This window comes from Osmerus eperlanus, chromosome 25 (genome assembly GCF_963692335.1).
Source record: "Osmerus eperlanus chromosome 25, fOsmEpe2.1, whole genome shotgun sequence".
NCBI classification, from domain to species: domain Eukaryota; kingdom Metazoa; phylum Chordata; class Actinopteri; order Osmeriformes; family Osmeridae; genus Osmerus; species Osmerus eperlanus.
The window spans coordinates 7,959,563-7,984,878 of NC_085042.1; the positions used below are offsets into that span (position 1 = coordinate 7,959,563).

At 42.9% G+C, this 25,316-nt stretch overlaps 2 protein-coding genes across 6 annotated transcripts in view; one reads left to right on the forward strand and one right to left on the reverse strand.

Annotated features, from left to right (window-relative positions):
* Nucleotides 1-118: 118 nt before the first annotated feature.
* Nucleotides 119-6,038, reverse strand: ube2d4 (ubiquitin-conjugating enzyme E2D 4 (putative)). Its single transcript, XM_062451947.1, has 7 exons — nt 5,774-6,038; nt 4,548-4,611; nt 4,309-4,340; nt 4,109-4,186; nt 3,899-4,004; nt 3,269-3,362; nt 119-3,150 (listed from the first exon to the last, which is right to left on the reverse strand). The coding sequence occupies exons 1-7, from the start codon at nt 5,795-5,797 to the stop codon at nt 3,105-3,107; spliced, it is 444 nt and encodes a 147-aa protein (XP_062307931.1). The 5' UTR covers nt 5,798-6,038; the 3' UTR covers nt 119-3,104.
* A 15,393-nt stretch (nt 6,039-21,431) lies between these two features.
* tcf7l1b (transcription factor 7 like 1b) overlaps nt 21,432-25,316 on the forward strand; it is a 34,380-nt gene continuing 30,495 nt past the window's right edge. For 2 of the 5 annotated variants that reach the window (XM_062451842.1, XM_062451845.1), the window contains exons 1-3: nt 21,433-22,323; nt 22,448-22,520; nt 22,633-22,760. In XM_062451842.1, coding sequence (XP_062307826.1) covers nt 22,138-22,323; nt 22,448-22,520; nt 22,633-22,760 — 387 coding nt within the window. In that variant the 5' untranslated portion in view covers nt 21,433-22,137. Of the gene's footprint in view, nt 22,324-22,447; nt 22,521-22,632; nt 22,761-25,316 lie in introns of all 5 variants that reach the window. The other 3 variants (XM_062451843.1, XM_062451846.1, XM_062451844.1) reach the window with 3 other exon arrangements.

Sequence of the window (25,316 nt, forward strand, 5' to 3'; positions counted from 1 at the left end):
CAAATCCACTAGAACGTTCAATGCAGTACGTAAGCATCTATTCTATATGACCAAAAAATAAAATAATGTAGTCCCTGGTAAAAAATAATCTAAATAAACAATCAAGTAAAAAACAGTATACAACAAAAGGAGCTTTATTAATGAATTTGTTTTGACAATTCAATAGTTATTTTCTTTCAAACTAAGTGTATGCAAGGGGAGATAGTTGTTCATGATGACAGAAAGTCTTAAGCACATACAGATTTCAAATTTCCAGATGCATTAATATTAGAAGGCTGGTCCTGCATTTCAAGATAGCAAGGCTGTACATTTCAAAAATTAGTAGTTTCATTTAAATTATCTTTGAATGTCTCTAAAGATGAAAATGAAATTAATTCCCTTTCAAGGGAAACTAGCCCTGATAGCAATATACAGTTCATGACATGTTCTCAGTTTTTATGTACAAAATGTGGGTTAAGGCTAAGATTTTTGTCAGAGGTGTTAGGCAGATGAAATGTAACGTAATCCCTGATATCTGGTGAATGGCTGTGAGAAGGTTATCCAGTGCATGACAAGCTGCCTGACATGAGCTACAACAGGAGCACACTAGAGTGAAACTGTTCTAGATAGCATCGCAATCCCACCATGATGTCCTTCACAATATGAGCATTAAACGGGACTGAGGCTGATTGCACTCAAAACGTATTACTGGAAGACTAACAGTTAACGAATAAATAAATAAATGTCCAAAGAAACAATACTGTTGAATCTACACAGAAGAAACCAGCAAGCTTAAGTTTGAATATTTTTCCTCAAGTGGAATTACTGCGCAAATCATTTCCAAAGTGTTTGACAGCACGAGGGACCCGGCTGTATTCAGAGAAGATAAACAGCATTCATAGTTTTCCAACATACCAAACCATAACATCCTAAACAAGGTTTTAAAGGACATCCATTTATGTAAAGTTTGACAATTGTGTCTTAATGAATATATGGGTATGGAGCAATGTTGAGAAACATATTTGGTTCCAAAGTCAAAACTTTGATTCTACCATTCAGTAATTTTATATTACAATCTTATTTCACATTTGGGGCTCCTGAATGAAGCCTACTACAGATTTTAAATGTAGAGTTTTCATTCCAAAACACGTCATTGTAAACAATCCTAAAGAAATCAATCTACAAGTTACAATCAGTGTTGCAATATTGATCACAAGTCGGCCCCAAGTCTTGTTTTATCCCTTTAAACTCTACATCTCAGTTCCCTTAGCGTAATAGAATCAGAACACATTTAACTGACACAAAGCAAAACATTCCATCAGCTCCTACACTGGATGTGGTTGGCTTCAAATTTGATATTATCAATGGCTAACAAACCACAATGGAGTCCATTAATATTAGTTGAAAACAATACAAATGTTTTTTTTTTTTGCAAACCCAGAAACAAATCAAGCTTACGAAAGTATTGCCTATGTGTACATTGAGGGGAAAACATAGGAGCAGGACAAAACTAATTTGAGGTGAAGAAAATGACATCTCATGACATCTGCTGTGTTTGGCATTTGCAACTGCCATGGCTGAAGTTATTGCCAAAACATCTAGAAAACATGGGACACATTTAGTGAAACGTCACTAGAAACCAAGAGAAGTAAAACTTAACTACTCTACGTTTTTTTTTCTTTTTTAAATAATCAAAATTCATAGTTCTGCAACATTTTTTTTTTTTTTTATCTCTGAATCCGGGTGTCTCTTCAAACACCCGTCTTAACAGAAAAAAAGGACTCCCACTATAACCAATGTCAAATTCTAATCAGACCACAGTAGCACGTGCAGTATCTGTCCACAGCATGAACAAAAGCGTCTTTTTTGTTGTTGAAAAACATTCACATTCAGTTCCAAGTGTAATACAGTAAAATAAGCTGTGATAATGACAAAAAAAGTTGGAAAGGTCTAAAGACGATGAACGACCCATCTCGGCTTGCGTCTCCAAAGACAACTTCAGTCTAAAGCAGCATCTCCACGTGCAGACAAGGTTGGTTGTCCCATCACACCGCGGGTCTCTGCAGTGCCCCGTCACAGGCAGACGCGTTGGCTAAATACCTGAGCCACTGCTTTCAGGCGGCGGCGGCCCGCCGGTGTGTATGGCTGGGAGTAGCAGAGCTCGTACAGCTGAGCTGTAGCAGCCCTGTGTGGATCTTAGCATGGCCAACCGCAGTGGCAGAAGTTCCAGAACATTCTCTGGGGCCTTGTGCCCATTAGTCCTGACAGTCCCACTAAGGACAGATATCCTTGATAGTGGTTCACTAAGCTGTTTTGCTGCAATTTCACAGAATTTACGACACTTCCAGATGCTGAGTATAATAAACAAATTGGCTCATAGGGAAAGATTAAACAACCATCTTAATTATTTCACATTATTATTATTATTTTTTTACGATGCGGGAGAGCTTCACAAGGAAAGCCCTTCCCCAGACTTAGGTGGAGTCACAGAACCACACTGCTGCTAACAGCCATGCGGAGCAGTCTGCCTCAATTGCACATTTAACGTCTGAGAGATTATTACAATAATAATACAGAAAGGCCACTGAATACATGAGCATACAGTAATACAGGACATCCAGAAGGACAAACAGTACCTTTGAAAGGAGGGGGAAATAGTCCCCTCCCTATTCAACCAAACCTTTCAGCATTCAGTAACACAATGATATCATTATGATAATAAACAACAGTGATCGCAATAATAAGAGTATGAATAGTAACACTGATAATAATAATAATAAGAAGAAGAAGAATCACAATAGTAGTAGTAATAGTTAAGTCTGGGTGTGTGGATGTGGAGTATCCAGTTCTGTATGCGAGTGCTTAGAACAGTTCCTCGGGTTCTGCTTAGAAGATCCGGAACAAGTCAAGACCGGCAACACACGGCAGCAGCTTAGCATGTAGCAGCCAGGTGGCACGATTCCTTGTTCAAGCTCTTCCTTCTCGGACCAGTGTGTTGACGAACCCCGACCCCTGACCCCCCCACCTCCCTCGCTCCCCTCCCCCCCACCCCCTCCCTCTTGTTCGTTTAGCCTTCTGTTAATAAACTGGTTTATTCGCTGCTTGACTTTTCATGTCACAGGCACTCACATTGCATACTTCTGTGTCCATTCTCTCGCTAGTCTGTTGTACCTAGAGGAGAAAAAAAACAAAAAAAAGATGATATATATTTGTTTGTTTTGTGCTTCCGGCACTGAAACTGCATCAAGCAGGGCGTGACGTTGATCCTGCACATTAACGACAAACATACTTTTCCCTGTCCGCCTTGTAAGTGTGTGCAATCTCTGGTACCAGCGGGTCGTCTGGGTTTGGGTCACACAGCAGAGAGCAGATTGACAAGAGGACTGTAAAGGAATGAGAGCGAAATGGGACGTTAGACACGGTTCGAATCTCTCACACAGGAAGCATCCGGATTCGACTGATAAATACCCAAAGACATTTCTGTGGGAGTGACAAAGCACACCTGAGGTAACCAATCCATATGCGAATCCGTGCGCATCCTTTCATGTTTTCAGGGGGACTGAATACTTGCGGTACACCTACACACAATACATAGGCTGGCTTTCGTCCATTGCTACGACAACCGGTTGGTCTTGACCATTGCCATGACCGTCAGATTCCCACTGCGATAACTGCTCCTACTAACTCTTTAATGACCCTTCGTAGAACCAAAACAATACACAGAACGAGGGTAAAAGCGTACCACCGAGCAAACTCGGATCCAGCCATGAGGCAAAGGAGCCACTGTCACGCAAACCCCACGGCCACTCCTCCCCCACATCCATCTACACAACCAGTCCAACTGGAGAAAAACACACAACTTTTTTTTTTTCTTTTTTTTTTTAAAACAGGAAAGAAATCTACAAATAATAGTATTTACCTTTTGATACTGTAAGGGCAGGTGACCACTGTGATCTCAGTATGTCCAAGCAGATACTTCCATTGCTGTTGATGTTGGGGTGGTAGATCTTCGTCGTGAACGCTACCTGCAAAAGATATCAGCGTTTCATAACATCTTTAGCTGCAGATTGTCTTTAGCTACCAATGCGAGTTGTAATCCTCTTCTAATCTCCAGAGTAATCCCACTCACCTTTGGTGGTTTGAAGGGATAATCTGTGGGGAAATGAATCGTCAGAAAGAATACTCCTCCTTGGTAAGGGCTGTCGTTCTATAGGACCAAAAAAAAAAAAAAAAAATCATTGTATCTGTTCAGCAGGAATGGTGACTAAATCATTTGAATATCAAATGTGGTAAACACTTATGATGACACAATGTGTGGTATCCACTTACCGGGCCCATTATTGTGGCCTGCCAGTGAAACACTGAAAAAGAAACAGCACATTAGCGCTGACCCCAGCTGCAGCTACAACAAACCGCTTCATCAGACTCTAATGCTGAAACGTACATCGCACAAAACGAACAAGCTGGTCTCTAAAGCGCACAGGCTCGCCCCGAGGAGGCTCTGACTAATACTCCCAAGTGGAAACCTCTCTTCATGAGCTACGCATAAACACTGTGTTGTTCCTTACGGTCGTCTCCGACGGGGCCAGCGGAGCACTGGGCAGGAGGGTCCCTCTGCAGATCTGTCAGTTCCTGAAACACGATTAAAACAACATCTTAACGTTAGCTGGAGAATGTTCTTCAATAAAAGACCTGAGGCCTTGGTCTACAAAAATGATCAAACAAATACTGGTCTTCTAAATTACATGGCTCTTATCGTTTTATTATTGTTGAAATGTAAAAACGGTTCGCAGTGGCGGTTTGTTCCTGACAAAACCACCACTGAGGGCCTCTGGAATTTTGACATTGAATATGCCCAATCACTCAGGCCCTCACTGGAACACTGAAAACAAACATAGTCCAACTGTCCTGATACGTGCTAGTGGTAATTATAAGATATTGGTTCATGGTGTAATATCAAACCACACAGATAATAACCTAATGAATTAAACAATTGCAAAGTTATTTATTGATCTATGTTCTCAGTGCAACACCAACTGTATTGGACATAGCTTAGTGGGGAGGGGAACAAAAAAAACTTGATAGAGAAATACATGTTATATCTGTTTTGAAGACCACTATCCATTCTGTTATAAATACACCCGCCTGTTCTACTGCCCCATTTACCATTCCATATATGGCAACATTGACATTGGAGTTGAGTTTTTGGCAACCTGCAAACAGCTGTCATAAAGCAACGCCTGCGCAGCAGCTTCCTGATGAACCATTCATAATGACCGATATAGAAAATATAATAAATAGTCTCATTGTTGTTTTTCTTATTCGTCCAAACAGACCTGCATGACTTGCTACTTAACGAGAGCGTGGTGGCAAAATAAACAAGTCAGCGTATCGAAATCAATACCAGGGCCAGCGCTAGTTAGCTACTAGCCAAGCTAGCTTTCCTTAGCTACACTAAGCTAAGACTAGCTATGTATTAGCTTATAGCTGGCCGATCAACTCTGACAAGCCATATAACTATGCTATCTACCATAACGTTAGCAAGCTAACAGCAATATTTGCTAGCATGTAATGCGTCAACAGCAAAAGGCCTCCATTGGTTCCACGTCTTTGTCTATCTGTCAAGTCCTCCAGGGGCCACAAATATAGCCTAGCAAAGTGCTTGCTCAATGAAATGTCACAAGCTAGCAGTAAGGTTAGCTAAAAAAGCAGGACTGGTGACAACGACTGCCTTACGTCAGCTAGGCTAGCTACTGCAAGTGTGAGGAAGAAACAGGCAAATAATAACACTTACCTTTTGAATTCTTTTCAACGCCATTGCTCGTATTTTTGGCCAGATACAGCTCTTTTACACACTTGGCACAAACGATTTGGGTTCAGTTAATGTTGCTATCAAACAAGACACCTTGTGTAAACATAAATCATGTAACAATCGTTACGTTATTCCGTTGAAAGAGCAGTTTCTTTCCACGGTAAAATGTTAATTCTTGGTGTCGGTTTTGCTTGAAAGCTAGTATGCTATTTCACCCCCCTTTCCTTTACCCACTGGAGGCTGCCAAGGCTGCTGGCAGAGTGTTTCGGTAATATCGCGAGACAAGCGACACAACAGCTGACACATTGTGAGCCTACTTTTCAGTAGTTGGTTTTCTTCTTTTTTTTTCAGTAAAAAATACAGAGAAAAAACAACGACAAAAAAATGTCACAATCTTATAGAGTAGAGAACACAAAATGAACAGACATCAAATAAAATATATATAAATATATGAGGGATGGTTAACTATTTGTAAACAATATGTATATGAACAACAACAACCATTTGTTCATATTTTTTAGAAACTTTTTTTCAAAATTATTTTTTCAACCTTTGAAAACTTAAAAATAATAATAATACATTTAAGGAGTGAAAGTTAAAAGTTGTCCGAAATACAAATGAATAGTTAAGTAAAGTACTGATACCAGCAAAATTTAAGTACAGTAAGGAAGTTGTTGTACTTGGTTACTTCCTGTATATAAGTCTATGGTTACTTCCCATCACTGGCAAATAGCAATCGTGTACTGCAAATTATAATGGTGTAAGGTCCCCACGGAACTACAGAACCAGATTATTCGAGTCCAGGCTGCTTTGTATTGACTACGTGGGTTTGGTTAACTGATTTGATGTTGTATCATGTTGCTCTCCAACCTTGTGCTTCACGGCCCTCAAAGCTAATTCAGTCGGTATTTCTCGCTTTCTCTGAAATGTAAATGTCTAGGAGGAATATGTTACTTCTTGGGTTGCCAAAGAGCTGATCGAATTACATGTCGCATATCATGTCATAGATTTGCTCAAATAACAGAATATAACGATGTGAGCCTTGGTGGAAACCACAAGATGGCGCTGTTTGACAGAAGACCAACTGGAGCTCAGTCAGAGGAACTCATTTACTAACAACAGAAGAAAATATACACTGGCGCTCGTCGTCCATATCCACAGTTCAACAGACAATATTTATATGAAATCAAATACATGTTCCAGCCCTAGTAAATAATATTATTTGTATCTTTATTATGTTACATAAGAGCTGCTAAATCATAGCAATGTTTTCTCTCCTTTCATGTGTTTTATCATAAGACCACTTCACCCATTATTATTTAAATGGTAAGAAATACAAAACAAACAAACAAACGACAAAAACAGTCAACTGCCACACATCGAAATGTATATATTCGACCGGTATATTAGATCTATTTACCGTCTTTGTCAAACAGCACAATGATAGGCCTAGGAATTGTTCAGTCAGTATCAAGCCATTGTAAAGACGTATTCGTCTGTGAGTCAGCTGGCATGCTCCAATTTCTGCGGAGCCTAGCCTTGCAAAGCCACATGAGTTTGTCTTTATTCGTCTTAAACAAGGGTGAAAAAAGACCTCTCATTATTTTAGTGAGTGTCTATGAATGGCTGGCTGTGTCCATTATTCTTAAATGGCTGATTCAATGTCAGGTTGAGGATCCTATCGTCAATGTGACACTGAGAGGGACTATTTTCCTTTGGAAAGCTAGAGATTCCTCCAGATAATATCGTATTGTTTGCTCATCTCCGCGCTCTCAATGACCCATCTGTCCTCGGGGTCTATGTAATCAGATTCACTCAACAGTGCAGGCTGCAGTTCAGGTCTTGGCCAGTAGAGACCACAAAAAGGTCTGACAAGGCCACACCAGTCAATCCCTTCACTCTTGGTTGGTCTTCATCTTTCAGTGAAAGAGCCCACTGATAAATCTGTACTGTTTCCTTCTTATAAATCCTTTTCATTAGTCTTTCCTGTGTAGCCTACCACACATATATGGTAGATTACATGAATGATGCGATGGGATGTGAATATGACTGGAGAGAGTGAAACTCACTGGTGACCCGTTACCAGCTGTAAGGGGAATTCCCCCAATCAAATGCAGTTGAGAGTTTTTAGTTACACTGTCAATGCCTGCAGATCCAAACAGAAGTGTACAGGTATGGATATGCACAGGGTGGTTACGATACGAGGCCTGCGGTGCAGTTGACCTCTCTCACGCAGCTGAATGTGGTGATGTCATGTAGGGTGGACAGCAGAATAAAAACTTTTCAGTTTGTTGGACCGAGAGAATTCAATATATTTTCTTCTTTTTCGTCTGCCTCCAAAAAATGTGTGTTTATTGGAGTCCTCATAACCAAGCTATATTTTCTTTGCTCGCGTCCATTATTTTCCTCTCCGTAGTAATTTTCCCGAGGTTGCCACGACAACGCGCATGTGTTCACAATCATTTTAACAGTCGTTTTAAATGGGTCCTGCTGATGTCTGAATTATCCAATAAAAGCACAACCAATTACTGCGGAGGACAAGCTCTCCTCTGAAAACCCCGGGAGGCTCTGTACCTTGGCTTTTCTGTGGACTTTCTAAGAGCGTCTCGTATGAAACAATGCCCCATTGTGCCCAGTGCAAGGAGATATTTCGTACACTCATTGTATCAATGCTCTTGATTTGATTATGCACTTACAATGGTGCACAGCCAATTCTCATGTATCAGGGTGAAGTCAGCAACTCTACACAGTGTCATGCTTCTCTGGACTGCCTTCATGAAAAGGGGACATTCTGTGTGGTTTCATGACTCATTTCCTTGACTCTGATTTGATTTTGTTTGTCAATGTTTAGGTGGCAACTGACGACTCTTTGACCCGGTCAAAGTATCTCGAATCAGTCCTTTAGTGCTCCTCATATCCCTGTCAGCACATAAGCGTGATCTTTATCTGCCTGTCTGGGTCCAACTATCAAGTGCGTGGGCTCCTTTACGGGCGACCTAGCCGAAAGCAGGGGCTTGGATGTACAGTATACGTCTCAGTGAAAAGCCCTACTGTACTCTAATTCTAACCGCCGTACATGAATGTATAGAGTATAGAAACTTTGAAATAAAAATTTCCTCCGGACATCTTTTACGAGGCCTCCAGTGTAAGATAATATCATCACTTTGTGTCCCTCCTTGTTTTAGAGTGGAACTTCAGACCAGGAGGTGCAGGGGAGGAGATGGTCGCCTGCATGGGTTTGTTGTAAAAGGGGCATGTTCAGATACGCAAAGCTTGTTCAGCGGTATAAACAATCATTACCTCTGGGATGTACTCATTAAATGGCATTATTTTATTTAACAGTTACCAGAAGAGCGTTCAATTGGTCTAATTGGTTTACCAGTGAATGGGTGTCTCATTAAAAACCTGGGATTCTTGCTCAATCTATCCTTGTTTATTTGTTTACAGTACTGGTAACCTTAGCCCTGGATTTAAAACTGTTATGAGTCACACTGAAGCTTTCCTGGGTTTATAAAACCATCTATTACACAAATATACACTAACATACCTGTGGATATTTATGCCAGGGACAGCCTTTAACATCCCATAGGTGTTAGAAAGGTCTGTGGACGGGTTCAGAATCAGTTACACTTTGCATTAATTAAGTTACCTTTAGCTAATCCCATATACTCTCCAGGGTGTTATACATGACAACGACCAAAGGGATTGTCAACAGGAAGGGTGCCAAATCAAATGGAGCCATCAGAAACATTGTTAGCAGATGCCCATTGTCTTTTGTAGGATTACATCAGCATGCCATCAGCAGACCATTGTGACAGTAATTACAGCACTCGGCCCCCTCCCTCTCTTGCGTTTATTTGCCTGACCCTTCCCCCCCCCCCCCTCTCCCCCATCATGGTGTCAGACCTGGCTAACACCAGCCCCCACCCACCCCTGTCCCCCACCCATACTCAGTGTTTAAAAACCCAGGTTGACTAATCCCAGTTGAAAAAAACAATGAACTTCTAGAACACAACACTTCTCAGAGCTTCTGGAACACACAACTCCTGTGACATTCCATAGAACACCAAAACCTCACAAGAACATGTTTATGGATCAATATGGGATGTTGAAACCTGGCAACCACCCCAGTCAGTTCAACTAAAACTCTGACATTGGACTCGCCAAAGAAGCTGTTTTATAGCCTACCCTTGCAATGCACACTCCCCAGTGTCTTAGGCAATGAGTGGGCCAGAGCATTAACTAACGGACTTCTGCTGTCTCTGCATGGGAACAGTCACTGTGTGAGCACTGGCTAATGCCTTCCAGCTGTTCCACTTCTGATGGCATATTCAGGTTCTTCCATTTTGCTGAGCTTCCTTGAGAAACAAAGGAGGGATTTCCTCTACAACAGACAGACTGTGGCAGAACCAAATAACGCTCATGGTGTGTAATCAGAAGAAAAAAGGAACATCCACTTGAAACGTAAACTAACAGCCAGGTACCTGACCTTCCACGGCCGTGTGATGACAAGGGAAAACGGGGGGCGAGAGATGAGAAAGTTCCTCTCGGTCTGGGAAGTCTGGCTGCCTTGTTGACACTCGGCGATGCTAGGCTGCGCCAGAGTTGATCATCACAACACACACACTCTTGCTTTGTAATGCTTCACTGGTGTGCTGTTTAAGGATCTCTCTCTCACACACACACACACACACACACACACACACACCCACACACACACTACTGTACTGGGAAAGAAAGTCTGCCCTGGATGTGGCCGGCCTGGGGGGCAGAGGGGGGGAACTTGGCTCCGTGAGAGTTGATGACATATGTACATAATATATGTCAGGTGATCCTAAACACACTCAAAGGGTTTTTGCAACGGAAAACTGCGTCTGTCCATGCCAGGGCTGCGTTTCCCGTAGCAACGATCGAGCAAAAAACGAAACCATCGATATTTCTTACGTGCGTTTCCCTAACATGCTCGTAAGGAGTAGGCTAATCTATGCACTTTCAAGAGTTACTAATTTTCAAGAGACACTTTAGCTACGATGTCTTTAGGAACGGCCCGTAAAACTAAGATTCGTCCTACGATGGATTCTACGATTAACTTAGGCTTACGACGCTTTCGGGAAACGCACCCCAGTACGTTTTTCGAAAACACAATATCCAACATGCAAACCCTCTAACCCCAAGATAGGTCACACAGTTTGTGAAAAAGGCATTGTAAACACAGTAATAATTTAATCGCACACTTTAAAGCAAACTATCCTTGTCTGATGAAGAGACGTGTGTGGAAAAGGTCATAGTTCAACCTATCAATTTGTATTTGGTGCGATAGCATCACTTCAGAGATGAGAGTTCGCTCGCATTCTCAAGTTGGGGTGATTACATTCCAGAGGGATGATTTATAGTTGGATTAATTCTGTATGAAAAAAACGGGGCTTGGTAAGAACTGGCACTTTTCTGTCTTCACAAAGGCAGGTTCCTCCCCTATTGACTGTGTCCTTGAAACCAAAGACAAACAGAGGGCTTTTTATGCCATATTGAATAAAAACAACAAAAGACAGACAATGTCTTTTTACTTCATGACTCGAGGACAACAAAAAGGGTACAAGTGAAGTGATCCCAAGACGGAAACTCAACGTCGCCAAAGAAAGAAATACCACAGAGAACCGAAGGCCTAAAATCTGTTTAGATCATGTATTTTCATGAAAGTAACTGTTCCCAGCTGAAAGGAATAATGTCCTGTATCCTCATTAACCTTTTTCACCATGCACACACACACACACACACACACACACACACACGCACGCACACACGCACACACACACACACACACACACACACACACATTCACACACACACACACACACACACACATGCACACACACACACGCACACACACATTTACAGACACACAAACGTGCACACACCCACACAAAAGTGTCTCCTGCATCTTTTCCTTTCATGAAGGGAGACCAAAATATCACATATAAAATATATCTGATCAGATAACAAACACAAGGCAACAAAGTAAATCAAACAACTTAATTTTGTGCCTTGTGAAGTACATAAATCATCTGACAAGGTGAGAGGACTTGTGTGTGTGTGTGTGTGTGTGTGCAGATGTGTGTGTGTGTGTGTGTGCAGATGTGTGGGGTGGGTGGTATTTGTGGGTGGCTATATGGGTGTGTGTGCCTATGTGTGTGTGTGTCTATGTGTTTGTGTGTGCCTATGTGTGTGTGTGTCTGTGTGTGTGTGTGTGTGTGTGTGTGTGCGAAAGTCAGAGAGTGGTGAGATTGAGGGCCCTGTCCATCCTGCCTCACAATAAACAGTTTGTTTCCCAGGAGCACCCCTCATGTTCCTGTTGTTGCCTACGTGGCGGCTCACTGGGAAACGTCCTGGACTCTATTGTCTTGGAGGTCGAAGGTCACAGGATGCTCCTAAAGGCCTAAAGGGGGAGGTGAGGGGTTGGCGTGAAGCATGAAAAAAAAGAGAGAATAAGTAAAAAAGTGTTCCCTTTCGCTCTTGTCTTTCGCTTTCTCTCCAGAACACCGGCGTTTCAAGAGTTTCAGGAAACTAAAAGCAGGGTTTTGAAAATACAATAGGACGACTGACCGTTTCATTATAAACTTCCTGATTGCCTGTGGTCAGTTTGCCATTAGGGTTCTCTCTTTGCAGCCTTTGTGTGTCTTTGTGAGTTCCTTCAGTATGGTGATTTTCTTCGATGAGGCACGTAGTACACATGCCTTTCCACAGAACTGAGGATTTGGCTTCTTGACCGGCAAATTGGAGGGAGACAGTCCATTAAACAGAAGAACAAGTATGAGAGGCTTGTTTATGTCTTGTCTTTCCACAGAGTTGTGTCTCAGCTGAGACGCTCTGTGAAGCCCATCTAAAACAATCAATAAAACTGTAAAAGAGCAGTCTCATCATCTGAATATCAAACGTAACATCCCACTTTGTGTTGAAGATAGCTTTTGAATTACGTAACACCGGAACATACAAAAATGACTGAACCGCATCACAACTACGCAGGAAAAAAAACAAGTCCCACTAGATTTAAACTATGACACACACAGCAAACCGAGCACTTTGTATCATTTGGTATCGCAGTCGTGATGATGAAGAGCTCCACTGAAAGCCACTAGCCTTTCTCCAGGCAGCGGGCTACGGGGAGCCATTACGTGCCTGGTTAGGGTGCTCCTTCTTGGGCTGTAGAGACTGAGGGGTCCTGCAGGCACCCCACCGAGAAGAGAAAGAAGTGTGTGGTGGATGGAAGTGGATAGAATGTGAAGAATTGTACGTGTGTTTGTGTGTGTGTGTGTGTGTGTGTATGTGAGGGTTTTCATGCATACGTGTGTGTGTCAAAGTGAATCTCAAATAAAAACCGCATCAATATTAAAAACCATGTTAAAAACATTCTATTTGATTTGTGGGGGAAGAAGTGAATTATCTATCTCCCACTTAGTCCAGTCCTGGGTAACCCACCTGGATTCGAATCGTAGAGATTTAGAGCCCTCCAGCCTGTCCTTAGGGCCCTGTCTAGGGGGATTAACATGAGTCTGTGTGCTGGACATTCTCACAGACACATTCATCTTGTTTATGGAGCAAGGATGCAGCAGTGTGTGATATTCCAGATGCTCATTGGCCAAAGTTTCATCAGCTTGGCGCATGGTGTGGTGGTGTTATCTCACATTTCACATTTAATCATTTAGCAGACGCTCTTATCCAGAGCGACGTACAGTAAGTACAGGGACATTCCCCCGAGGCAAGTAGGGTGAAGTGCCTTGTCCAAGGACACAACGTCATTTTGGCACAGTGGGGAATCAAACCGGCAACCTTCTGTTTACTAGCCCGATTTCCTAACCGCTCAGCCACCTGACTCCCTGACCTGTTATCTGAAGAATATGACACGTGAAGCGTGTTTCTGAACACATTTTAAGGCTGGATGTCGATCTATCATTCGGTATGAGTGAAGGAATGGCTTCTAACGTTTATAAATTCGGTGGCTACCACTCAACGGCTACAGGTCATTCAATGGATCTCGAATACTTGGGGATTGGTGGATGAAGATTTTGTGCTCACGAAGAACAGGCGTGAGCAAAGGGTGAAGTGACCGAGCTTGTGTGAGTGTAGAGCGATGGAGCTTAGGTGTCACATGCGACGCCACTCATCTTCTGTCCACGGGCCATTCTGAAGCCGATGCTTGGAGTTTGTGTTACAGATCTAGAATGTTCCTGGAGGCCTGTCCCTCACCCTCTCACCCTCTCAACTGATACCTCACCCGGTCTGTGGTGTCAGTTGGAGGCCGGTGGTCTGGAAGAAGTGACAGCTGGACATGTTTTTGGGGGCCTGCCGGTATAGTTTGGTTTCCTGTCCAACTGAAAGGAAGCAGATCTGAGAGATGAACGTTAAAGATTGGACGATGGCTTCGTCTGTGTGTCAGTGGAGCCCAGCCCCCGTCAGACTCGTTCGGTGACGGGTCTGGTAGGTTTGCCCTCAACAATCCCAGTCCTTGGAGTTGTCAGGATGAGTCGGTGTCATGAATGTGTGTGGCTATCTGTCCGATCTAGGTATGCTAGCTATCTACTATCAGAGCGTGGTTCGAATGTTCTCCTTGCACTTTGACCTTTCGGTATTCATTTCCTGCTCCGGTGTGTTTTTAAGTCGACTGCTGGATCTGGCACGAGTTGGTTCCCTGCTTCCCTCACTCACTCAAATGCCGGGCTGCTTTTTCTCTCTTTACGACCGAATAAATCTGACCGGTGCCAAAGTACCACAAAAAAAAAAAAAACACAGGATTAAAATTCCCCTTTTTGCTGTCTTGAGGACCGCAGCTGCAGAGGTCTGTTTGTTTTCCAGAGGAAGGCCCAGCTGCAGGCGAAGTGTTCGAGAGAAGCAGGCTAGAGCTAAACAGAAATTACTTTATTTTTATTGGCACATTTTAAGCTCTTTCACCAAGTGATAATTGCGTTGCAGAATAAGTAGTGAAATAACAGTCTGGTTAAAAACAGTTTTCCTCGCGCACAAATATGTTTTCAGTTAGGACGCTAAGCACTTTAGACGCCTTGCTGCTGTTGTTGTTTATTGTCTAACAGTGGTGCTTTGACGCGGCAGTCAACGTTAATGATGTGAAAACAGTTTGTTTGAGTCTGTGGGTACAAGCCACATATAAATATACAAATATACCAAAAACTGAAATACACAATATTCCTGGGGTATATATGCAAGGGACTTGGCTCTCTGGACACACCGGAGAAAGAGAGAGAGAGATAGAGAGAGAGAGAGAGAGAGAGAGAGAGAGAGGAGAGAGAAAGGGAGAGAGAAAGAGAGAAAGGGTGAGGTGATGAAGTGGGGCACTTGCAGGAATGTGGCGCAGCAGGTACGACACGTCTAAGGGAGACTATCTCCTCTGCCATTGGACGTTCCGACGGTTAACTTGTGAAGGCAGGCTGAACGTCAACGGGCATGACGACTCAGCAATTTTATATGGCATTCTTCCTCACTGAGTCCATCCCATGAATATCTTTCATGGTCCTGAGAAGAGTGGAGAGGAGGGGTGAGAGGGGTGAGAGGGGTGAGCTCAATGCGAAAAACTTCTCTGATTATCCTGACGTGTCTTACCAAGACAGCAGCCCCATGCCAGAAGAGTAATTCAATACCAGAACAGAAAAACAATAAGACCAGTCAAACATTGCAACTTCAGTAAACAAGAACTGACTGTATTGTCCTGCACCAACAGAAATTAACCGCTTAAGGTTATTTTTTTTCACAACCACGTGTGTACTCTGCGCTAATAAATTCGACAACATCTGTGATGAGGGTAAAAAGATTTTTTCCTGTTCGCATTAGCTTGGTCTAACCGACCCTCGGAGAGAGTCCAGGAATAACAGCAAGACTTATTTTCCACAACATGCATTCCCTCCACACCCAAACCCCCAGCTGTAGACAAACTATCGGACTCCTGTGGAGGATAAGGTACATGCCAGACAAAGGTAATGAGATTCTATGGAGTTTTACACTCAAACAAATAAAGATGATGTCTTCCAGACCTCGTGCTTTATACCAAGTGACTATATTCTGGACGTGGAACTCTCCACGTAAAATATGTAACGATAAAAAAGACAAAACGGGTAAAAAAAGCAATCCACGAGAGAAATGAGAACTACCATAAAGTCGAAGAAATCTGTGCTTTCTCCTAGATTCGCATTAACAAAAAAATAATGATAAAACGGCAGGGACACTAAAAATATGCATGAGACTTGCGGTGCAGTTTCCCAAGGCCAGAGAAAGGAAATAGCATAACAGTCTCTCCCTGACCTCTTTCCAACCCCCCCTGTAGCCTCCCTGCACCCCCCCACTGGGGAGCCTGTCTCTATGTGTAAAACAGACAGTCAGCCAGCATCCTGGAAACTGGAGACCCACAAAAACAGAGGACACGAGGAAGCCCAGAGTGCCCGTGCGAGGAGTGCTCCGATAATCCGCAGGCCAAACGCACCAGGCACACCGACCAGGCGCCCGGCTGATAGCATTGTGATGCAGACTTAGCCACAAAGCAGTGTGGGCATTGTTGTCTTTGAGAAAACCAAAGCAGCTTTGGCCGAGGCCCGCTGGTGTGGCAGCCACTTCTTAACACGAGTGTGTGCTCCAGACTCCTTGTTGACACACAGGGCAGGTGCAGTGGCTCTCTGCTCAACCACAGCTACGACTCCCCACAACCCCCACGCCCCCCCCCCCCCTCCACCTCCCCGGACCCTCATGCTCCTCAACGCGCTAGCTTCCAGGCATGCTCGCAGGCATGCACGCAGGCATGCACGCAGGCATGCACGCCTCACACACGCACCGAAGCTGGGATATCACAAGACTGCTGGTTTAGGACGGACAAAGACAAATCGACCATTTTCTTGAATATCTCGGCAACAATCAGAAAGGCATTGCTGGGTTAACACAGGGCCCACAGAGGTGAAAACAAAGGGTGGATTCTTCTGGTCAGAGGATTGCTATGGGAAATGGCAAGGATGCCAGAGCTGATAAGTGACCGAGAGGCTCGAGTTACTTCCAGCTGTCTGCAGCCATCCATGCCTCGGCCCAAGTTTCATACATAATGCAAACCATCTCGTGCACGTAAAACTCATAAAAAATCTGGCGGACATATTAAATAAAGTCAACAGCCTCTCTCTCCTGTAGGGGTTACATCACAGGAAAGGACCTCCAGCTCTCTGAGGAACTGTGCGGTGCATCCTCAGCTGAGATAACACAGACATTTAAACACTCTGGCCTTGTAACCAGTCACGTTAACTGGATCAATAAAACGTCTCATGGTATTTATAGATGAGTAGACTATCATGGAGATCTATAGACTGGACTGTTCAATGTGTGCCTGCTCCAAGTCCTACATGTCTCATTTATTTACGTGTATGTGTGTGCTAACTGCTGTTAAATTCAGTTATTTACATTTAGATTTAGTCATTTAGCAGATGCTCTTACCCAGAGCAACTTACAGTAAGTACATGGTTAGTTATACCTCAATGAACTGAATACTGACTAATATGTTCTGTACAAGACAAAACTTTCGCGGTTTAAAAATAATATCTGTTGCCAGACAGACACGTGACAATTGTGTCATTAGTTGGTCATCAGTTGCGCCAAGACCAGCACACTCTTTGGGAGTTTTGCATGTGCTACACACTGGGGAGTCTGGTGCACGATCGTTCACCAGGGACAAACAGGGTTATGGGGAAAACAAGCGGAGTACTGCATTAACATCACCTCAATGCCGGCGAGGGCCTCTTCCTGTCCATTTGGAAAATATAAGGACGTTTTCAAGAGGCCGCTCACTCAGACGGAGAGTGCATTTGGCAGGCTTTGAAGTTCACAGAAATAATGTTCCTTAAAAGCCTCCTCTCCAACACAGAGAATGCGAGCAGGTAGTTCAATCAAAGCCCTGCGCACTTATAGGCAACCCACAATGGAGCACACACTGATACATGTTTGATCTTCCTTTCCCCCCCCTCATCTTGACAATCTTTTAGGGAGTCCTTTAATTTAGCACGCTCTGTGTCAGAAGGAATCAGAGAGAGAGAGAGAGAGAAAGAGAGAGAGAGAGAGAGAGGGGGAGGGAGACATGGAGACAGAGAGAGAGAGATGTACTAATTCTATAGCTATAAATTGGCTTTAAATTGGTAAAATCATATTTGCTCCTGCTCGTGCATTTTGTCTGAGTTGAAAAGATTTTGTAACTCTTCCTTGTGTATGTTGTGTGAGTCGAAAGGCTTGTGCATCGATGCGTTGTAATTGTGCAGGGCAGGTATCTTAACAAGCACATGTATGTTGTGAGGGCATCCTCGCATTGTAACACAAACCTCAAACAGGAACAGAAGAGATCTGAAACTCTGAACACTGAAACATTAGTATTTTATTTCAACTCTTCTCCTGGTTCATTGTCTCAGTTCCACCCTCGGGGCAATAAAACCTGTCATCTAATATAGTGTCCTCGCACAATCTTAAATACCACACACACACACCCATAGCATCTTAAAAAAGACTCCTTTCTCTTGAGAAAACGGATATGATGTTACTTAATAATGGCATGAGCCGTGAGGCTGCCACGCCCAGCAAGCGCTGGGGAGGAGATGGGAGAAAGAGAAGGCGTATTGGATCCAGCTGGGATGCAGCTTCCCCCAGATCTACGGAGGGAGCGTGGCCTTGATCACTGATCAGGAAACTAGGATTCGAGAAGACTTTGAAATCGTAAACGACGGATTGAGATTTTAACCCGAGGAAGGGTGACAGAGTAAAAGGATGTCGGGGATGAGTGGAGTCGAACTCGCCTGCAATTGCTCTTCAACGTACGAAGCAGGACATGCGAGTCTGAGAATAACTGGGCTCTCAATCGCCGTGATGTATTCCCTGTAACACAACACAGAGAGCAGTGCCTCTAACGCCGCAAAAACAGTGAGAAAAAGTCTGGATTGTGAGGGGGGAATTAGCTCTGAATTAAGCACCACTTTGATCAGAAACTGATTGACCGAAGGTTGGCAAGGCATGAAAGGATGACCTTGAATTCGTTAAAGCAAGGATGGCACACCTGCACCCGATCCACTCTTCAGTCACCACACATGCCTGCACACACACAAACACATTTCTAAACAAACGCAAAAAACATATCCTGTACATATGCTGTACTCTCTCTCTTCTCACTCTCTCACTCCCTATATTTTCTGTGAGAAACACTGGAGACATAGTCACGTTCGACAAGCCAGAGTTGAGAGGAAAAACTTCAAAGTAAGGCAGATGCAGGGACAGCACCCTCTGAATAAATTTTCTGGCCACCAGTCGATCTGCCCTCGGGCTAAGATTGTGGCTGTTCGCATCTCTCCTGACCTCTCATCAGCTCCCAGTTAAAACGAATCCTCAAGGAACACGCGAGCCAAGGAGAGAGCTGGAATGATCGAAGCATTCTAGAAGGGCATATAAGAAGCATTCTAGAAGGGCATTTAAGAAGAGGCTGTACACAGCCTTACTCGGAACACTGGAGCACAGTGCAGAACAGCTGTAATCCAATTGATGTACACATTGTAGAGGTAATTTATTATTCATTGTGTCAGAAAGGTGCCCTTGCATGGTACACTATTATTCATAGTTGTACGGCCGTTCGGGCAGCGGCACTGTTTTTTAGTTCTTACATTTCGCTCAGGAGCAAATAGGCGTCTGTTTGTGTCACTATGCTGACTTTTCAAGGATAATTTCATTATTGATTCAATAAATCATTCATAAGTGTTGCATGGTGTGTGAGCAACAGTGAATATGAAGGTAATTATGTCTTCAGGGACACAGTTGATCCTTTCCATGCACATTTATATTTACATATACTGTCATACTTCAGACATAGTTTACTCATGTAAAAATAGGAACTACTATAGTGATACCTCACTGAAAATGACGTCCAATTTCCCCTATATTTCATATTATATGCATGCCAGCAGATATTAAATAGTTTAGTGGGAGTAACTTTTGTGGTTATGTTATCATTTTGGAACATCTTTATGGGATACATGTATTATATTCTACACCTGTGTGCACGCTGGACAGCAGGGGGACATGGAGACCGACCCTTAAGGGCAAGTATTCACCTGAGCTGTGTGGAAATCTAGACCAGGGCTCTATTGTTCAAGATCACCATACACACATTTCATAATGACACAGTCCGAATGTGCAAACACATGCACAATCTTTCTCCCTCACACACACACACACACACGCACACACACACACACACACACGCATACAAGCTGACTCTCATGCGCAACCCACGCACCCACACACTCTTTCTCTTTCACATGCACACACTCTCACACACACACCAACATATACACACACTCTCTCTCTCTCTCTGTCGCTCTCTCTCTCTCTCTCTCTCTCTCTCTCTCTCTCTCTCTCTCTCGCTCCAGCTCTCTCATACACACACAAACACCCAGGGGGAGCAGTGCTCTAATGAGGCCCGTGGAGACCCTGCTGCAGTGTCAATCAAACCTGGGCCTGCTGACACGCGGTCGACAACATCAATGAGATTTCTCCCAGACAGAGGGAAGCCTGTCAAATTGCATCATAGAGAAGAGAATTGGAAGTCTATAGGAGTTTCAGTGAGAAAGGTGAAAGCAGAGCAAAAAGAGGATATGTGGAGGGAGAACAAAAAGAGAGAGAGAGAGAGAAAGAGAGAGGGGAAAAGGTAAAAACAATAGAGGACACAGAGAGAGAGAAATTTGGGGGCAAAAAGCAAAGAGCTGTTCGAGAACTGTTCAAAACTGTTCATATCTTCATGTCCGTTCGTAATAAATCATTTAATGACCTATATCCCTCATGAGGAGGAGTCAAGTGGGCCAAAGTTTCTCTCAGCAAAAAAAAACAAAACAACTAAAAACACCAGACTGAACTCTCTCTGTCAGTAGTGTGATGATAGTTACACTCATCTCACCAGAAGAGAAACACGTGGAGACATGAGGCCTCCATAGACTCTCCTCCAGGTTGAGGCTTGCATCACCAAAGCAGGCTTACAGTGCTTACAGTCTTACCAACGGTTTCCTGGCTCTATTGGCCTGGGCCTGTCCGACTCCTTCCCCATTATATTGCCCTAGGACACACGCTTAAAAACAATTAGCATGGCGACAAGTAATAAAAACTCCTATTGCAAGCCTGTTCAGTATCACACTGCTGTGGGTTACACGGTTGCCGGCAGCTTAACTTGGGAGAAAGGGCTGGCAGACAATGGTGCAGAACCTAACACACGCTTTGTAGTAAGTGAACCAACCCGGTGAAGGATCGTCTTAGATTGTAGACCTCTCCTGTGTGGACCCGAAAAGGAATTAAATAGGTTTATGACCGCATTTACTCAGAGCGGGTCATCTCTTTATCAGCATATCTCTCTCTGACATAATAAAAAGCGATACGCAGACGATAATAATAATAATTGTTGTTTAATTTTAACAACCGTATTTAAAGTAACAGGAAGTTCAGATATTCCAAGCCCAAGTAAAATTTGTGAAACTGCTCCTTTAAGCAATCCGACTTGGCCATGGTGAATGAAGTGTCGTTTTTCAGCGCAAACTAACTCCTCCTCTGCTCTCTGAATAAGCTGCGCTTTTCTTCCACTTCAACAGCCAAGTAGTTTTGGAGCGCATTCACCGTCAGCTAATGTGGAAGGAGCGAGCACATTTCGATCAACCAGAAAATACTGTTATTTTGTGGCGGGTATACTTTGACAGCTGAGAAACCAAGAGATACAATCGCAATGTAAACTTTGAAAAGTAAGCAAATAGTATTTGTCGAAACTACGAACGAACTTTATCTTGCTTCGACTCGTGCGTAAAACAAATAGATACAACTCAACTTTTGTCCGAAGAAGTATAGCTGTTTACTTATGGATAATGTTAAGTGAAATTGGACGTCACCATTGAAATTCAATCGTTCAGTTTTCAATTGCTTTTTAGCTTCCCAGGAGGACTGGTGGACTTGCATTCTTCAGCACCATACGGAGAGACAGGGCTACAAGTAACTCACTGTGAAGAGTGGAGAAGAAACTTTGTGAAGTCGCCTTATCCAGCTGTCGGCGCCTTATTTGATTCATTTTTTAATTTGTGGATTATTGGAGAAATTATCATCATGGAAAAGTGGGATATAATTCATTGTATCAAAATGGAGATTTGAAAACGTGGCATTGTTTGTATACGGCCGTTGTTCAGTTTATTTCAGTCTGTGAACTGGAGTAGGCTAAGGACAACGTTTCTTCCTTAGAGAACGGACTGTACGAGTGATCACATATTATTCTTTTAGCTTCATAGTTGGGGACAGTTGCATTAGCAAACATGCCACAGCTCAATGGAGGCGGGGGGGATGATCTGGGGGCAAATGATGAAATGATACCTTTCAAAGACGAGGGCGAGCAAGAGGAGAAAATTTCCGAAAATGTATCCTCAGAACGGGATTTGGATGATGTTAAATCTTCTTTAGTGAACGAATCGGAAAACAACAGCAGCTCTTCAGACTCGGAGGTAACATTTGTTGCACTGGGAAAAAAACATACATTGAGCGTAAACTGTTTATGCGTCCTAATCAAACAGTTTCATAACATAATTGAGGTTTTTCATATTTTTTAAATTGTGTTTATTATTCTAGCAAGCAGAGAGGCGTCCACTACCAAGACCAGATTTAGAAAGTTACGAGAAAACCAGAGATTACTTCAGCGAAGGTAAAAACTTTTATCACGTGCACAACAGACTGGTTTGGAAGCTTAGTTTCAGTTGCATTGAAAATACTGCTTTCAAACTGTAAATGTAATTGTCACGCTCTTGTCCCCATAGCATTAAGAAGACAGCAAGATGGTGGCTTTTTCAAAAGCCCTCATTATCCTGGCTACCCATTTCTAATGATCCCTGATCTTACCAACCACTACATTTCCAATGGCTCCCTGTCGCCGAGTGCGAGAACGGTGAGTGTCCGCCACAAACCGAGGCCACAATGTAACAACTGCGTTACGATGCGGGCAGGTCCACTGCCATACTCCGATGGCATGCGTAAAAGTTAGTTCTGCACAAATACACCGCCATATTCCCTCCGAGTGGCCTCTCAAGGAGTAACCACTTCTTTGTTCTTTAGGGACTTTTCTTATGTCAGTCTTCAAAAACTATATAACCATAACACTTACTAAACTCGATACCTTTGTAGGCTATATAATTTTGTAGGCAATAGAAGAGTTGATCAGTCAGAAGTGGCTTTGGTTTTGTATGATTATCACTATTTGTTTAAGTGTAATTGAAGACAATTTATTGCTAGTTTTTTTTGTGGCAATTGTGTAGGTTGAATGTATAGTAACATTGTCTTCATCTGTGAAAATATCTTCACTGTGCAGTATTAGGATATAATTCTGATCATAAATTCAGGATTTGTAAGTTATATTTTTCAACATTTTGTGTAATTTACTCTTGGTTTATTTTTCTAATTAGCTATGTAGGTTAATAACAAGCAATGAACTGTCAATGACATGTTCATATGAGTACTAAGTCTTAAGGATGCTGTTTCAGTATAGTGTTTACTGTTAAGGTCTGAGGCCTGGTCCATTTAAACTGTAGTTTACTACATGTGTACGCTCATAGTGCACATTAATTTCATATTAATTTTAACCACATTCAAGATCAGGAATGATCTTTCCCATGCTAACAACTGCCACTAAAGAACCGTTCGGTTGATCCAAACGCCTAATGGACACAGCTTCATTGTTGTTGAGAGCATTTTCACCCCCCCAAAAAGCTTCATTTTTTGGTGGTGGTGATGGTGGGGGGGGAAGCAGTTGAACATTTGACTGAAAAGCATTCCCCCCCCGCCCGCCTCCCCCACCACCCCCTTTCTCTTTTCTGTCAGCTTTTTTCTGTCCCAAACAGAGACTCCTCTGCCACTCTTTACCTTCTATTCAATTAGAGAGGCGTTAGTTGACCATTGTTATTCAGAGCAGGCTCTTGATGACTTCATTGGAGGTCTCCAATGGTGCTCATTAACTAAATGGCTAGTCTCCTTACTCTAGATACTGCATACCCCTACAGAGATCCCCCCCTTTGTCCCCAAAGCCATGAGGTTTTTGTAGAGATAACAATATGCATACATTAGTTGGATTTAGGAAACATACTTGGTCTCAGACATTAGTTATTTAAGCTTGTTAATGGTTTCTCACTTGGGGTCGGTTGGAGACATTTGGGTTGAACCAAATTGCTGTCGCCCTCCTGGTCCATGTGTTGTTTTTGGTCTCATACATCACTTTGGATGTATGGGGTCGAAGGAAATGGTTAAAGAATATTTATTTATACACGTGGCCTATTTTAAACAGTAAGGCATGATTATTAGAAATAATGTTTGTCGGTTTTCAGATGAACACATTTTTTTTTCAAACCAAGTTTGCATATTTACCTAATCATTGTTTACACAGAAAGCTTCAACTTTGAACTGAACATTTATCAGAGTCTTGATTAAATATCCATCTTATTTAGTTGCATTGTGGGAGTGGAGCGACAACGCAGCAATAACCTCCATGTGTACTTCTGGATGTTTCTCTTGTGTCTCTCACAAAACCGTCTGGAACCAGGAACCTCACTTCCTTATGGTTAGGGTTCTGTTCAGGAAAACAAACAACCCCTGAAAGAAAAAGCTTGTTATCGTGTCAGGTTTCCATCCAGATTTTGCAGCTTAAAAAAATAACAATGATACAAATTCCGAATTTAACCTTTTAGCTGCCACATTTTATGAGGAATATAAAATTAGGTTGATGAGATGGATTTAACCTACTCTGTCAATCAGCATCACGTGTGGTAAAACACTGAGACAATGACCAGCTGGCTGGCATACAGTAGAGATTAACGCGCAAACCACATTAAGCTTTGATGGCATGTTTACTGCAGAAGCCCTTATCAAAACTGAAGAAAACATTCTCATGATTGCTCTAAACTAAATGCTTCGAATTTGAATAATTGGATGTTGAGCTCAATCTGCCCCCCCCCCCCCCCTCATAGACTAACAGTTTTTAGAGTCAGTTTTCTCATTTAGACAGAGTAAGATTCAGCTGTTGTGACTGAGAGTATTTGCCATTTGTCCGCATAAACATTGGGTCAACAAGTTAGCTTAGCTAATGAGGTCAGCAGCGATGTTTGCACTGAGCATTTGCTCTTCATATTACCGGGCACCTTGATTGGTTGACTTAATGGAGAGTGCTAGACTGTTGTGCTGCTACCCCAGGCTTTGACATCCATATGTTTCTCCATAGAGGATAAGAGCTGTTGAGGTTGATTAAGTTGCGCTAGATGAATGTGTGCATATATATGCATGTGAGTCGAGAGAAAAGTCTCTCCTCAGGATTTGACGGATAAGAGTCGGGGTTAGAGCTCTCAAACAGAATGGCTAATTTGCCTGAAGTTGGATATTTTTTAACTCCAAAGAGGAGAGTTGGGTTTATGGTTTGTGAAGTAAATATTTTGCAGTTGTGCTCTCAAAAGGGCACATT